We start from the raw sequence: 16,437 nt of genomic DNA on the forward strand, positions 1-16,437 counted from the left end.
AGGTAGAAACTTCATCCTGTAGGAGCTATGTTCATGGTGGGGGGCGGCGGTTAGCAGGAAACAGGGACACATGTGATGTCATTCATGCCTGTGTGACTGGCGTGTGCTAGGAGAAGTGAGGGAGGGGACAGGATTGAGTATGTCTTTATTGGAAGGGAGTTCTGGGAGTTCTTAGGGCCACAGCACTTGTACCATAAACCCAAATAGAAGGAGTGGAGAAGCTATGGGATGACCCATGGAAAGCCTTCTAGGTAGTGTGCACAGCAAGTTCAAATGCTGAGAACATGAGGTGCACTTGACCTAGCTCAAGGCCAACAAGGACATCAGAATGACCTAGATGTGGCCAGGTGGTCATTTCATTTATTCCTCAAAGGCACCCCACAAGGTAAGCCCCAGTGTACAGATGGGTACCCCGAGGTTCAGAGGGGTTGCATGACTTAGCTACACAAATCCAACTTAGAATCAAGCCTGGGCCTCCATGCCCTTTGCCTTTCTGTGTGCAGCTTTACTTAGACACTTGGTGCCTGTTGGTGTCCCTGGCCATGTTCTCCACTGGGCTGGTGGGTCTATTGAGACTTTGTAGGACAGGATCCTAAGCTTCTGAGTTTTCAACCTCCTCTCTGATGGATAAACCGCAATATTGGCATGAGAAAAGTAAGCTTTGGAGTTTCACAGACCAACTGGCTCTTTCCAGCCATGCTGTAGCAGCTGCCTATGTCTCCATTCCACTGGATTTTATTCATCTTTTAAAATGTTACCTTCATTTTTCTGATGAAGAAACCAAAGAAGTCAAGAACTGGCCCAAGCCTAGGATTTGTGGCCACACAGGATTTTGGTCTGAGAAGAACCCTCATCAATTCAACCAACTTTGCAGTTTCCAGCTGAGAAGGCTGAGGCTCACGGAGGAGGGAGTGGCCAGGGAATCCCAGTGGGTGACAGCCAGGCAGCATCAGCATTCAAATGTCTTGACTATCGCCTCCCTCTGTCCTTTACCAATTGACTGTATGACCTCATTGGCTCCCAACAACATGTCCGTGGTCTCCAAGCTGGACAGGAGTGAAGGGGAGAATCTTTTAACGTATGATGGCCTTAGCAGTTCCTGACCTTTCATCTTTAAGTTCAGGGCAAGCTCCATGAGAGTTTAACAGTGGCCGTGGTGGGGACAAGAGTCCCAGCCCTGATACTCAAGAGACCAGGTAGAAAGGGGCTGTTGAATGCTCTGTGAGTTCAACCAGAAGCATTGTTTTGGTCTCTGTGCCTGTGTAGGCACCTGAGGGATCAGTGGGCTCCAAGGTTTGGCAAGAGACAGGCAGGCTCACCAACAGAAATGTGGCCCTTGAAATCAGTGATCTGAGTTGGATTGCCAGCCATATGACACAAGAGCTGTGTGGCCTCAGACAGATTACATTGCCTCTCTGAACCTTGCACTTTTTCTTTTTTTCTAAAACAAAGTGGGAACTGAATTCTGGGTTAGTTTTAGATCTAACTTTCTGTGAACTGGGGAGTGTGGCAGTCCATAGACTACCACATATATTTGAATGAGTGGAACTGTTAACAAGAATTAGAAAGATTAGGAGGCGTGTCTATGTCAGAGTAGGTGTGGCCAGGTTGGAGGAGATGTAGCCTAGTTGGAGGAAGCGTGTCACTGCAGGTGGGCCTTAAAGTTTCAAAAGGCTACACCAGGTCTGGGCTCTCTCTGCTTGCTGCCTCTAGAACAAGATATAAAGCTCTCGGCTACTGATCCAGTGCCATGTGTGCGGCCATGTTCTCTGCCATGATGACAATGGACTAAATCTCTGAAAAAGTAAGCAAGCCCCCCAATTAAAGCCTTTCTTTTTTAAGAGTTGCCTCGGTCATGGTGCCTCTTCACTGCAATCGAGCAGTAACTAAGACAAGGGTGATGTGTAAATCTCTTAACCTCACTGCATCTCATTTGAAAAAATAGATTTAAAAAAAAATAGACACGGCTGTTCAGAAGTCATGTCAACTCAGATGGGGTGGATTTCTTTTTCCAAATTAGGAAACCATACTACGCCTGTCTAAAATTGGAGGGTGCGTGTCTTGTCCTTTCTCTCTGCCTCTCCCAGTAGACAGACCCGGGAAAGCAGTAGCCCTGGGTAAGAAAATCCCAAACCAGCATGAGGTGGGCAACAACAAGCTCCGTTGCTCCCCAGGTGACACTTTGTCGTTACTGGAGCTTCTGGTGGAAGAAAACTCAACACTGAGACCCCTCCCCGGATGGCTTCAATTGTCTGTCCAGGGCCAGGGCCACACATGCAGTGTTCTCACGAATGACTGGTGATCTGGGAGGTGCGATGGAGTGGCTACGAGAGTTTGGGGAAAGCTGCGAGCTCCAGCCCCCACCAAGGAGTCTTGGAAAACACTACTATTTTGAAGACCATTGGACATACTGTAGGAAAAGCATGACACTTTGTTGAACTGTTACCCAAAACAATCTTCTTAAATATATTTTTTTTCTTCTCTCTTTTCTTTATTTATGTGTTGACTCTCTCTCTCTGTGTCTCAGGATCAAACAGCACCTTCTATAATGTAGGGCAAAACATCCATGTTGGGGAAGGAGATACGAATGTTAGATTTTGGTCAGGCAACTAAGCCTACACTTCCGTTTCTGCTGACCAGAATTGTTGCAAAGCAGGGTTCACTGAGTGCATCAGGTAAGGAGTTCAGTTCAGTTTCACTACCCAAAGATTTACTCCAAGGATTTTTAAATACAACACCTTTCCCTAGGGCGTTTGGGTCCAGAGATTATAAACTACTTGATAAGAAGGCTTATCACCGGGTTGGGTGATCAGCGTGTGGGAGATGCCACCTTTGAAAATCCACTGGGGAAACCCATGTCTCTGAAATTACAGTCAGCCAGGATGAATATGATTCTATTTATGAAAATTTTGACAGCGGAAGTCAGGTCTGATGAGGTTGCTGAATGGATTTTCTAGCATATTGACTGGTGAGTGTACCAAATTAAAAATCCATCCTAAGCATTACAGAATTCATAGCAACCCTGTTTGAGTAGTTTCTCAATCAGTGAATATAAAAATCACGGAGGTGTTCACATGTGGTGATAATAAGATAATTATTACTTTTTTAATAAGGAGAAGTTTTTTTGCTGTCACGTCATCTGCAGCCTCTGCATGGTGGGAAACAGTGGTCTAGGCCCAAGCTTCCTACAGCTGAGTGTCTGTGAGTCCCTCAGGCTCAGTGAGGATTCAGGGCATGTCTTAAGATTCTGCATGCCTAACAAGCTCCCAGCTGAGCCCAGGCTTCTGGCTGAGGACTGACTTCCAGGCCCGCATTAATAAGAACTGTCATACTAATTATTATCATTTGTGTGTGTGTGTATGTGTATGCTGATGCCCAACGAGGTCAGAGAAGAGTGTTGCCTCGCCTGGGAGTTACAGGCAACGGTGAGCAGCCCAACATGGGTGTATTTCACCTCTGAGTCCCGCATCTACATTTCGACAAAACACCCCAGGTTAGTTACCAAATGGTTTGGCCTCTCCCTAGAAGCCAGCCTAGCACACATTCTTCTCCCTATACTTGAGATTTCAGCAACCCATAACTCCACAGCCTCCTCTAACACCACTGCCTAACAGATGGGGAAACCAAGGTCATGTCTTCTCTGCAGCTCCCCTTAGATTCTTTTCCTTCCTTCTGGAATTGACACCTGCTCCTTTGTTCTCTATTTTTATTTCTAGTGAGTATAGCACCCAATGGTACCTATTCATGGTCCCTGAACACAGTGTAAAGACTTAGCCACTCCTCAGACATTGGATATAAAAGCTGCAAGATGAAAAGATTTCTCACTATGACAGAATCATATATGTAGTTCCCAGAAAGCCCCTAGACTGTGTACTCTTGAAAGCCAAGCCTGGTTTTAGCCTGTATTCCTGAGGTGCCTGAGCACATAGCAGGTACTCAGTGAAGATTCACTAAACAGGAAACATGAGCACCAAGAGTAGAACAGTTTCCTCAGCTCCCTGGGTATTCAATTGGGCTGTTGTTGGTTGGCTGGGACCTCTAACCAGATCATATATGTTTTCTGTATCATGCTTAGCAGGTCTCCAGCATGATTAAAAAATCAGGTTGCTTCAGAGACGCCTGCCTCCGACAGAGCAACTAATTCATAGCATCGTTGCCCTTGAGTCTTCAGGCACCCGTGGAGATGCCCACCAGCACAAAGCTCTTCTCTGAGAGTAAGCTGGTGGCTGCATGCCACTGTGCTCTGGACTCTCGGAATTCAGGCCAGAGACGCCGCCTCTCATTCTTGGGAAGTCCTGAGGACCTGGCACTATGACAAGAGTCTTTTACTGGGAGCCAGAGATGCTGGAGAAACCATGGCAACCATCAGTCTCATTCTCTGCTGTGTCCCATTTGTGATGGGGTAGGGTTAGTAAACGTGCTCTCCCTGATGGCTGCTCAGGCCTTCCAGCTACGGTAAAAATTTATGGTTATTTTAAATTTAATTTTTATATTTATCAAAGCAGTCTATGTACATAATTTTAAAAGCTAAATGGTGCTGTAAGGCACTGAATAAAAAACAAAACAAAACAAAACGGCAACAACAAAACATCAGTTTCCTGATCCATCCCTGCACCCCCAACACCCCACAAGTGCCACTTCTCTGAGGCACTGACTTGAAGATCACTCTTTGAGCTGTCGTCTTTTTTTGCGTTCATGTTCCTGTTTCTCAGGCAAACGACTGCCTGACTGTTATTTCTTGGTGGTACAATTTTGACATGCTTTCTCCCAAGGTCTCACCATGGAGGATGAGTGTGTGGGTTTCTTACACTGGATATCTGTGTATGCTTGCTTTCCAGTCATCCTCAGAATACAGGTCTGTCACTGGGTTCAGTCAGTATTTATGTTTTACATAATTGCGGCAATATAAATGTCGCTCATGGTCCAGCCTTGTAACATAGAAAGTGTGTGTTTGTGTGTTCTTGTGTGTATGGGTACATGTGTGTGGATGGACGGTGCATGTGTGGAGGTCAGAGGGCAACATCAGGAGTTGTTTCTTAGGCGTCTTCCACCTTCCTTTTGAGACAGGGTCTCTCATTGGCCTGGAACTTCATTAAATAGGTCATCAAATGGTCATGACCATTAAGCTCCAGTGACCCACCTGTCCCCACCTCCCATCTTGCTGTCACTGGAATTATAGCCACACACCACTAAATCAGCTTTTTATTTGAGTTCAGGGGACTTGAACTCAGGTCCTCATGCTTTCGAAGGAATTCCCTACCCACTGAGCCATCTCCCCATCCCCACAGATGGTTGTGATCTCAGGTTTCTAAGTGCCCCCCACCCCTGTCTTTTGGTTTTGTGTGGCCTGGTGCTTTGCTTGTTCATTTTTCATATTCCTCTCCCTGGAACTCTGGCGTGGGAGCAGAACTCTCAAATGCCTTTCAGGACAGCAGCTGGATCCATACATGTGGTCTCTCCCAGAGCCCACAGCTGCCGACTCACACCTACACTTTTCTCCATCCACATCTGGAACTCTCCTTCAGTCAGATTCTCTGTTTCCAGAACCTCACAGGATCCTCTCTCTGGCTTTATTCTCTCATCTTTCAGTGACTTCTAGAAAAAGCTACCCAAGACACACCCAGAACCCAGTTCTGCCCTCACACCTCATTTGCATTCCCAAGTGTAGAATTCTGTATGGGACAAGAAGGACTGTGACCTCCCTTCCAGAATGCCCTCCATCCTGTCACCTGATTCTAAAGCCAGAAAGACGACTGTTTTCTTCCTTTCCAGAAGCACTTACCATGTCCTTTTTAAAATTTCTGCCAGCCTAGATTTTACAAGCTTGTGTCTTGGCCTGTGTGCTTTGTCCCCACCACAGCCAGGACTCAGTGATCTTGCAAACTGGACAGTTAAATCTTTCAAGTGGGGGCTGGCTGCAACATTTCCTCCCATTGTCTCCTCCTCCGCAGTCCTTCACTTCTGTCATTCTAGAACTCTTACCAAAGAGATGCTGGATTTCTTTTTTTTTTTTTCTGGATTGATTCTTTAATTTTCATGTTTTTATTCCTCTCCCATTTACATCTGTTGATCGTTTAACTTTCACGTTTGAGGTTGAATTGCTAAATTCCAGCCCCTTATAGATTGCGTTTTAATATATGCAATCATATTTTAATTTTCACTCTTTCTTCTTCTTCCCCACATGCCCTGTTTTAGTATCACCCTGTGCATCTGTGGATGTGATATTGCTTCTTTCTCCTGAGGATGCTAAGTAAATCATTTTGGTGCTTCTGTCTGCTTCATGCATTTATTTTTTTTGCATTCATTAAATACTATACATTACTTAATAGGACCAAGATGCCTTTTAAAACCTATCATTTGTATTAACCCACATTTCAACCTCTCTAACAACACAACAGAGTAGATACTGTCATTCCCAGACCAGAGGTGATAAAACATGCCCAGAGAAGTTAAATAGCTTGCCTTAGGCCACACAGCTGACAAGCAGCATAGCTGGGATTTGAACCCCAGCAGTCTGGCTCTACAGCTTGTGCTGTTAGCAATACTCTCTGTCTCACATGTCTTTGTTTGCTTGATTTTCGGTCCTTAGTTAGTGACATCCTTCCTATGGCTGGATCTGTGGTTGTCCCTTCCTGGTGAAGAGGTATCTAAACAGTGTAGGCTTTCCTTTGTATGTATGAGGACGTGACAAGAGATGTCACACAAGCGCGGTCTAACTAGGTCATTTAGTCTCAGCTCCCTTAATTGTCTTGACTGTCTCTTCACCTTCCAGGGATCCCCAGACTTCTGAAAGGTGGGCGCGGCAGTCTGGCTGAGAGTTCCCCTCTCAGTAGGGAGGATTTTGACTCCTCCTGTGACTTCCTATTTAGCACCTCACCCCGTCATCTCTGGGCACAGTCGTCTCTGGGCACAACTACCCCAAGCCCAGAGTCCATCTGTTTCAGTGTCTCTTCCGGTGGGGGTGGGAGACATAAGGCTGTGGCTATTTGGGGACACAGAAAGATTCCTGGGGTGCCTGAAACTCTTTCCCTGGATTTTAAATGAGCCCCCTAACTTTACTTTAGCCGCATAGCATCTTATTTAGCAGCTCTTTCTGAGGTTCTTTGGTGGGAATGATGGGGTCCTTGTTGAATCGCCTTGTTAAGGGTCAGGTCACTCACCAGCAGTCTTTTTGCTTTTAATCTCCACACTGTGGCTCCAGCCACTGTCCTTGTGGGCTTACTGAAGGAAACTCCTTCTCTTCCCTTTGGGCAATGTTCAGCCCATTGTGTTTATACAGAAGTCTCTACTGGCAGCTGCTCTGAGGTTTAGCTGCTCCCCTGGGCCATTGGGAGCCCCTTTCTCCATCCCACAAGGATGGGGATGATATTCAGAGCCGCTCTGTGAGATGGCACAGCCATAGAACCAAGGAACATGTTCCTATCAGTAACCTCCACTTCCTCTCCAATGCTTTGCTTTGAATTTTTAGTGTGTGTGCTTGTGTGTGTATGGGTGCCCATGTGGGTGTGGGTTACATGCATGGAGGTCAGAGGACAGCTCTGGGTGTCATGCCTCAGGAGCCTTCAGCCTTTTAGGTAGGACAGGGTCTCTCATTGGAAATGTCCCTACATAGATCCAGCTAGGCTAGCTGGCCACTACAGGCTTCCAGAGATATGCCTGTCTCTGCTTCTCATCTCTCTGTCTCTGAAACAATAGGCTTGTGCTACATTCAATTTTATATATGGTTTCTGAGATCCAAACCTTGTTCCTCACTTTTGCAAAGCAAACACTTTCCTGATGAATCCATCTCACCAACCTCCCATGCAGTGGTTTTCAAACTGGGTTCCTTGGAGCCCTGGTGTTTCCCAGGGAGGACTAGGGTTGGCCATAGGGAGATAGGGAGAGAAACAGACTGGAATCTCCATCTCCAGACACACCAGAGACGCTCTGCTCTTGTCTCTTTTCTATGTGGGGAGCGTGCTAAACCCTTTCTTCAACATAATGATTCCACTCTTAGAGGGAAAAGAGGAGCAGGCAGAAAGGAGGGCTGCGTAGACCCTATTACCACGTGTCATCCATTTCCCAGAGACATCACCCAAACCACTCCTCCTGAGCCAGTTTCTCAGCAGCACTTCCATAGTGACAATTTGCACATTAAAAGCATCTGATGGATGGAACACTGTTGCTCTGGGCTTTCCGATGTGGTTTTAAGCTTAATTCAGCTACTTTATCCACTTAACTAGGCAGCCCTTGGGGATCTCACTCAACCTCTCTGAGACCCAGTTTCTTCATGTTTCACTTGGGCACTGTAATACCTCATTACTAGGGGATCAGGAAAGGGTCAGGAGACAGAATGTTTGTGGCACATAGTAGCTGATCATTAATGCTTGTTTCTTCCCTATTGTGGCTCTGAACAGTATGTATAATTCAAGTGATTTTTTCCCCTCCATCAACAAATATTTACTGTCCCATGAGATCTAAGATCCAAGATCTCTAGAAGCTTATGTTTTAGTGGGAAGGGACAGACCAAAAAATCATGTAACATACTTGAAGGTAGGACACATCATGGATGCAGAGAGCAGGTGAGAGATAGGAGTGAAAGTAGATGGGGGTCACAACTTTACTCAGGGCATTTAGGTCCCACCCACTAGGTGATTACTGAGCAAAAACTAAGCAGAGGAGGCGACTGGCTAGGCAGATACTCCAGTACCTGATTGGGAACAACAAACAGAGATTCCCAGAAGGAAGACAGTTCTGGAGTGTTTCAGAAGCATCGGGAAAGCCAGCATATTCAGAGGCATTAGGAGGGGGGTAGGACCCAAGGGATGATGGGGGCTGGCTTTATCGTGCTACGGCACAGATTTCAAAAATAATTCCCCTGTTCAGAAATACATCTGATATAATAACACACTCATGCATACTTAACGTAGGATTTGGGAAAATCAAAGCAGATTATATTTGATTACAACCGTGTATTTTGCATCAAAATGAATGAAAGGTAGAAGATCTGGGAAGAGGGTGCCTGGCTGTCATCTTCCCGGTGGTTGAGCACATGCGCTTCGAGCTGAGGCTCCCTAAGCGCAGATTCTGGGTCTCTTCAGACGCAGCCCCTCTCAGCCCTCTCTCTGGTCCACCGTCTCCACCACCAGCACAGTCCTTCAAGGGACTCCCTTCCCGCCCCTAGTCAACTTCCCTAGCGTCTGTTGCAGAGTCCCCACTGGAAGGGAACCTCCCCCACTCCCAACTCACTGTTGATTGGCCCAGGACTCAGCTGGGCCAATAACTACCTCCTTTGCCTTTTTGTGTGTTTTTAGCGGAAAATCAGTGGTGCAATAAAAGTAGTTTGATTGATGAAGCAGTATCTGAAACATGAAAATCCTAGTAACTACTGAGAGCCACGTGGATACATATATGCATGAAAAAGCCTAGTGTCTAGTGAGGGAGAAGGGTGAGGATTCAGAGGAAGGCAGGTGAGAACACCCAGCGTACAGGCGCCCTTGGTCCCAGCCCTGTCTGAGCTGCGGCCCTATCCTCCCGCTGGCTGGTTGTTGAAGCTTGTCTTAGATTCTGAGGGCAATACAATTCTTTTGATGCTTAAGCTTGTTTGATTCAGGTTCCTCTCATGTGCAACCCAGATAACCCACTGCCTATTTCTTTTATCTTTGAAGTTACTCAGAGGTATCTATACAGAGTTTCATTTTTAACAACCTCCCACCTGTCTTCAATTTAATTTCCGTTAGAAAACTCTGGCCATGAAATCTGTACTTCTCTGCTCTAGGATGGCTTTCTCCAGAAGTATATTTTGTGAGCTACTTTATGGAAAAGGAGGTTTCCATGGCCAAAGGCATTTAGAAAATAAATGCTGCGTACAATATATCTGTCTTGGAGATTCATGATGCAGCATATTAAAGAATTCCTGCAATGAATAAAGGTGCATTACACTGTCTAACCAGGGCTCCCTAGATTCCTTTCTGACCCTAGATCCTTTTTATTCGTGGAACATGTAGAATCCCAAACTTCTGGCACTCCACAGACTCCATTTTGGGGCGCCCTGCCTAGGTTCACATGCAAAATGAGAGATTGCCAGGGTTCCCCACTTAAGGGATGTTTGATGCCCTGGGCTCCATAATGTGGACTATTAGCAGCCTGGTGGAAGGGACATTTGTGATGATTTTCATGGAGTTACCATCTATTTACTAAGCATGAGGCCACAGGGGCTGCCTTTCTCTAACTCATCACATTTTGATAGTGGTCTGTCAATCTAGTGCCCTCCCATTAGTCGGGAATTACACCTGATTGAGGGCCCTCCCTCTTTGCTTCTTTTACTTTCTGAGAATGAAGCTGTTCACAAGGCACAAGGGCATCAGAGACTCTTCAGGTAGGAGGGGGCTTTCAGATATGAAGGGCATTCAGGAGCCCTGTGACAGCTGTAAGATCTCTAGGTCAGTCTTCCCTACAGAGTGTGAGGAGAGCTCTTCTCTGAGCCCTTCAGGCATCCTGAATCAGTGGATTTCAGTTTTTATTCATTTGCTTTACAGATGAGGAAACCGAAGTTCCTCCGTTTGTCATATGACACATAGCTACAGATGGAAGAGCTAGATCTGATCTTGGCTGTGGTAAACCTTGTGTGCCATTTTCTCTGTTCTGTTACACTATCTTGGTCATCAAGCCATCTGTGGCCGCTCCCCCAGCAGTCACGTTTCTTTTCTCCTCCATCAACACCCAGATATCTCCTATAGGGAGCTAGGATCCTTCTTTCAGGAAGTGAGAAGTAAGGCAGTCATGGAAGCAAGATGGCGTCTGTGCAGGCATGCAGCTTTGCAGTCAGGAAGGCTGTGTCCTGGTAGTTGTGGCAATTGCTCACAGACCTCAGAACTGACAGCCAAGCAGTTAGATATTAGATATCTCTGTCCCTACTACTGTCCCAGACTACTCAGGTAGTCTGCTTCACAGACAAGTGTCCTTTCCCACCAAACTCATCAGCCATTCTTCAGTGGGTATATTGACTTTATTCCCACCCATGTGGGACTCACCTAGGAAATAAGCAATTTTGATCAGTCAGTGTCTCTCAGAGGCAGTCATTGCTCAGTGGAGGAGGGTTTGACCTCAGGCATTCAGGAATTAGTCTCAACTTCCTTTAGCGAGCACAGGGAACTCAGCCTACCACTCAAGGAAACGGTAAGGGGAAGGGTGAGGATTAGGAGCCCAGAAGAATGTGAGAGGGGGATATGGAGACAAGAATGAACAGAGCCAACCAGAGATTGACAAATTTGTATTCCAATATGCTAACTGCTCCACAATATGGTAGCATAGCTCCTTGGGGCTATTTAGCTTTACATTAATATATTTAAAAGGTGATATTAAAAATTTAGTCCCTCATTTTCCCTAGCCACAGATAACATATTGAATGGCTCAGAGAATATTTTCTTGATTCTGGGAAATTCTCGTGGACAGTGCTGATCAGTCTCTCTACCTAGTTTCTTTTCCCTACCTGCTTTCTTCTCATCCTCTGTACAGCCTCAAGTTGCTGCTAGGTGTTTCTCCAAATGTTTAACCTCCAAAGAGAACTCCTGACAGGATCGAGGTTGAGTTAATATGCTTCTTAAAATGTAGGGCCTTTGCCTTGCAGCTTTTGTATCTTTGACAATAGCCCAATCCTTGCACCATGTTAGACCTGGGCTTGTTCTTCATTTCAATCAGGGACCTCTCTGACTTGTCCACAGCTCATGGTCATGTCTGGGTTAGAACAGGGATGGCTTGGCTGTGTGAACTTACTGCATGTTGTCAAAAATATCACTGCTTCACTTAGGCCTCAAGATAACAAGCATATTGGCACAGTATAGAAGACCTATGTGGTTCATTCATCACTCGTGTCAATGGAGGCAGAATGCTGAGTTCCTAGGTGGCCCCGGGGACAAAGTCCTCTGTCAGCAGAGTCCTTTTTACCAGTATCTGATGTTCAGGTTCCCTTTTGATGCAGGGAGGTGGGCTATGTGAGGATGTCTGTGGTGGAGGCCCTGGTTTTGTGTGTGTGTGTGTGTGTGGTTTATGTATGTTCCTAACTCACAGGATAGCACCTCCCAACTTACCTCGGAAGGATATGACTAACTTCTGTTTAGGCAGGCTTTGGTGCTCATTTGATTTCTCTAGTTCTCTCTTTTCCTCCAGGTGACTCAATAAGCAGATATGTTCTGTCATCTGCAAGAAGGGATACCCTTTGGGAATCTACCTTCATGACTCAGGGTCAGAAGGTTAGAAGTTCCATGGGCTCAGAATGTTCTGAAAAGCCTGGTCCAGATGACCAGATCTCAGGGACACCAGAGCTAAGTGGGAACACAGACTTTCATCCTGTTACATGTGGGATAGGGAGATTTTACTTCTCAGCTGAAGCAGGTGAAAGGTACCCATCATGTAGGGTCAATGGCCACCGTCACTTCTCTCCATCAAGGCCCTCAAATGAGAGGTACTGGGAAGAAGAAGACAGTTCCACTGCTGTAGAGTCCTTGTCATTGCAGCTGGCCATTTTCAGGGTAGAAAGCCTCCTGCCTTGGCAGCTAGAAGGCAGGGCCATGGAGAAGCTAGGTCTCAGGCTCTTCCTAAGTGGGAGCATGAATAGAGTCAGGCAGCAAAATATAGAGTCAACACTCCCTGGCCTCTCTCCCTTCCTCAGCTCCATCCTGAAGGCTCAGGCTCTCCCTTCTTCTCTATCTACTCTCTACTCTCTCTTCTCTACTGGACCTTGAATGCTCTTCACTCCACAGCAATCTTCTTTGTGGTGGTTTGAAGAAGAATGGGCCCCATGGGCTCATATATTTGAATGTTTAGTCTTCAGGGAATGGCACTGCTTATAAGGATTAGAAGGTGAGGGTTGGTTGGAGGAAATATGCTGGGGGAAAAGTATGTTGCTCCTTCTCCAGCACCATGTCTGCCTTCATGCTGCCATACTTCCCACCATGTTGATAGTGGACTAAACCTCTGAAATAGCCTCAATGAAATACTTTCCTTTATAAGAGTTTCTGTGTTCATGATGTCTCTTCACACAATAGAACAATGACTAAAATAGAAGTTAGCACCAGGGAGCAGTGTATTGCTATGATAGGCTAAACCATACTGCTTGTTGGCAGAATGTGGACTTTAGGACTTTGGATTATGAAAGCCGCAGAATTCTTTAAGTGAGGCTTAATAGACGATATGAATAGGATCATAGAAGACAGTGCTGTGGGCAATTTGAACTGTAAGGGCCCAGTTCAAGACATTTCAGATAGGGATGGACCATTCTTGTGCTATTTTGGTAAAGAATGAGGCTGCTTTTTGCTATTGTCCAGAAAATGTGCCTGAGGATAAATAGAATTTTTAGATTAATGGTGTTGGCAGAGGAGATTTCAAGACACCCTAGTATTGACCATGTCATGTGATTATTAGTGGCTACTATTATGTAGATCTCTAATAAAAAGGAGCAAGCTGAGCAAAGAAAAACACAAAATGTACAGTTTGAGAAGAAAAGGAGCACCAGGAAGTGTAATGGCGCCAAGTCTGGTGCTCAAGGAGATAAAAAGCTTGAGGAAAGCTTGATGCTAAATGGAATAAAGGGAGTGATGACCTCAGGGCAAGACCCTAGCCAATTAAGCTTCCAACTTGTGAAAATGAATCAAAGAAAAGCTTAAGCAGTGAAGGAAACCACTGGAAACAGAAAGTCCACGAACATGTATTTGATTTGGGGGGGGGGCAAGTTCTAGTACCAGCAAGCAGCAGAACTTGGCAGCTCAAGCCACATGGTTCTGGCTTGAGAGTCAAGGATACAAGAAAGGTGTTGTGGGATCGCCTTCTGAAGCTAAAGAAAGCTGCTGAGGCCAAGCATGTGTCAGGGGTGTTCCTGCATGGAGGCCCAGAGAGACCCTTGCATGAATTGTGAAGGTGAAGCTTGGACTGGGTGTTGCAGACCCCAAGGTGATGGAGATGCCGGAGCAGTGAGATACCTGCCAAGGAAAGTTGTAGACCAGATGTGAAACCAGGCTAGGAGGAAGAAGTGTGTTGCAGCTGAAAGAAGTTGGATCTCTAAAGAGCACTTTGACATGGGACATGGGGATGCAGAATTTGGAGTTTACTCTGATGGTTTTCATACTTTATTTGGTACGCTTTATTCTGTTGCTTACCTTTTGGAATGGTAATATATATCCTATGCCATTGTATGTTGAAAGTATGTGATTTTACTTTTTGATTTTGATTTTACTGGGGGTTACAGTTAACAAGAGTGCCTTGAGTCTCAGAAGAGACTTTGAACTTTGGACTTCTAAATAGTATTGAGACTATGATAGACTATGGGAACATTTAAAGTTGGAGTGAATGCATTTTGAATTATGATATGGCTACAAGCCTGTGGGGGGTCAGGGAGTGGAATATGGTGGTTTGAGTAAGAATGACCCCATAGACTCATAGATTTGAATGCTTGGTCACAGGGGAGTGGTACTATACGAAGAGATTAGAAGGTGTGGACCTGTTGGTGTAGGTGTGGAGGATGTATGTCACTGTGGGTGGCCTCGGAGATTTCAGAAGCAACAGCAAGGCCCAAAGGCTCTCTCTCCTCCTGCTGCCTGCAGACTCAGATGTAGAACTCTCAGCTCCTTCTCCAGCACCGTGTCTGCCTGTGTGCTGCCATGCTCCCTGCTATGATGTCAGTGGAGAAAACCTCTGAAACTGTAAGCCAGCCCCAATTAAATGGTTTCCTTTGTAAGAGTTGCCATGGTCATGGTGTCTCTTCACAGAAATAGAACACTAAGACACTCTTTGTAATGCCCTGAGCACAACATTACTATTATGTGGCATATGTGTGTGTGTGTGTGTGTGTGTGTGTGTGTGTGTGTGTGTGTATGGCTGCTAGTCTTGGACACATCTTGATGTTTCCTTTCTTGTAAAATTCTAGAGACTTCCTGAATTCCTTGGCTCATGGCTACATCACATTTTTTTTTTCCTCTGACTGATCTTCCTATGCTCCTCTTATAGACACCCCTGTAATGACATTAGTCTCACCCAGATAATTTAGGACAATATCAAGACCCCATTCAAACACCCTGTGTACTCAGAGGCCTTTCCTGGGTCCCCACTTTTGCCATGGTACATTTTTTTCTTTTACTAGTCTGTGATCAATGACTTAGATTTCCCCCCTGTAACACTCTTTGATTGCTAATGTTATACTACAAAATAAAAAGAATGAATGCTTGGAACGGGTACACACATGGCAAGGTCATGGCCTTGCCATGACCCACGCCAATGTTCATTGATTTTTCCAATACCTCATTGGCTCCTCCACTTGTCCCCAGGCATCTCCTAGTGTCCTTTGGTTGGACCTTCTCTTTGGATCGTGTATTTGGGATGGGTGAGAGAGGCACACGCTGGTCCATCCCACCCTCTTCTCCCCAAATCAAGCCACTCATCCTCCCAACCACATCTAGACCTTGGAACCTTCTTCCATATCTCCTCAACCTGTCTCCCAGCTCTCCCCAGTACTCACATCCTTTACCCTCTCCAACCTGGAGGAATCTGAGGGAACGGGGATGACCAAGCCAGGGACATCCTTACCATCTGTCAGAATATACATAACCTCTTGCTGGACAGCAGCCCACCTGGCTCACACCAGCCTTTCTGAGGGAAGCCTGCATCCCTTACCACCACCCGTACCACAGTCTCTGGGCCCAGCTCACCTGTCTCTCCCCAGATGGGCAGGTACTCATCTTGCTGAATGTCCAGCATGATCTCCAGCCCGTTGCCCGTCCCCCCCTTGACCGTGGTGAGCAGAGGCTTGCCATCCTCGCCTGAGTTAAACATGTAACACTTCCCATATTTTGTAAACACCTGAGGGAGAGAAGAGAGAGAGAAAGAGAAAAGCACATGGTGACTTCACATTGACCTCCAGGGATTAGCAAGACCCTAGAAAGCCCAGAGCAGGCCAGACTGCCTACAATTCATTAACCTTAACCCCGCTCCCTGGCACCAAAGATTTCTCCAATGATGCTTTATTTTGCCTGATGGCTGGATGTTTGCCAAGTATGATTTTGATATCAAAGAAGAAACATAGGCACCCCTAGGGCTTGTTGAATGGTATATGATCTTTTATCTCCTGGCAACTTCCCCTAAAAAGTTGCACCCTCTTCCAAGTATTAAAAATCATCTCGAAACTCTTAACACTCTAAGCCATACCCCAAGTTTCAGGCTCCTTCCTGGGCTGCAGACACAGATAAAAGTGGTATCAGATGGCCCACACTCAGCCTATTCCAGAAAGTAGAGTTCTTGCTCTAATTTTCTACTTATGTAAGCATTTTCCTCCACATCAGATACATTTTCTTCCGAAGGTTGGACGGAGGTACACTAAGAGTCAAGAAGTAGTGAAACTTACAAGGTACAGGAAGTGAACAAAATTCACAAATTACAAGAAATTTCTACAGCTCACAAGAGTCAGAAGGC

General features: G+C 45.8%; 1 protein-coding gene across 1 annotated transcript in view; it reads right to left on the reverse strand.

Annotated features, from left to right (window-relative positions):
* The window catches only part of Asic2 (acid sensing ion channel subunit 2), a 266,849-nt gene that overhangs the window by 78,269 nt on the left and 172,143 nt on the right, over positions 1–16,437 (reverse strand). The window contains exon 2 of the mRNA XM_055619825.1: positions 15,678–15,828. Coding sequence (XP_055475800.1) covers positions 15,678–15,828 — 151 coding nt within the window. The remainder of the gene's footprint in view (positions 1–15,677; positions 15,829–16,437) is intronic.

Source organism: Psammomys obesus, unplaced genomic scaffold (genome assembly GCF_907164565.1).
Source record: "Psammomys obesus unplaced genomic scaffold, mPsaObe1.curated_primary_1811, whole genome shotgun sequence".
In the NCBI taxonomy this organism is placed as follows: Eukaryota; Metazoa; Chordata; class Mammalia; order Rodentia; family Muridae; genus Psammomys; species Psammomys obesus.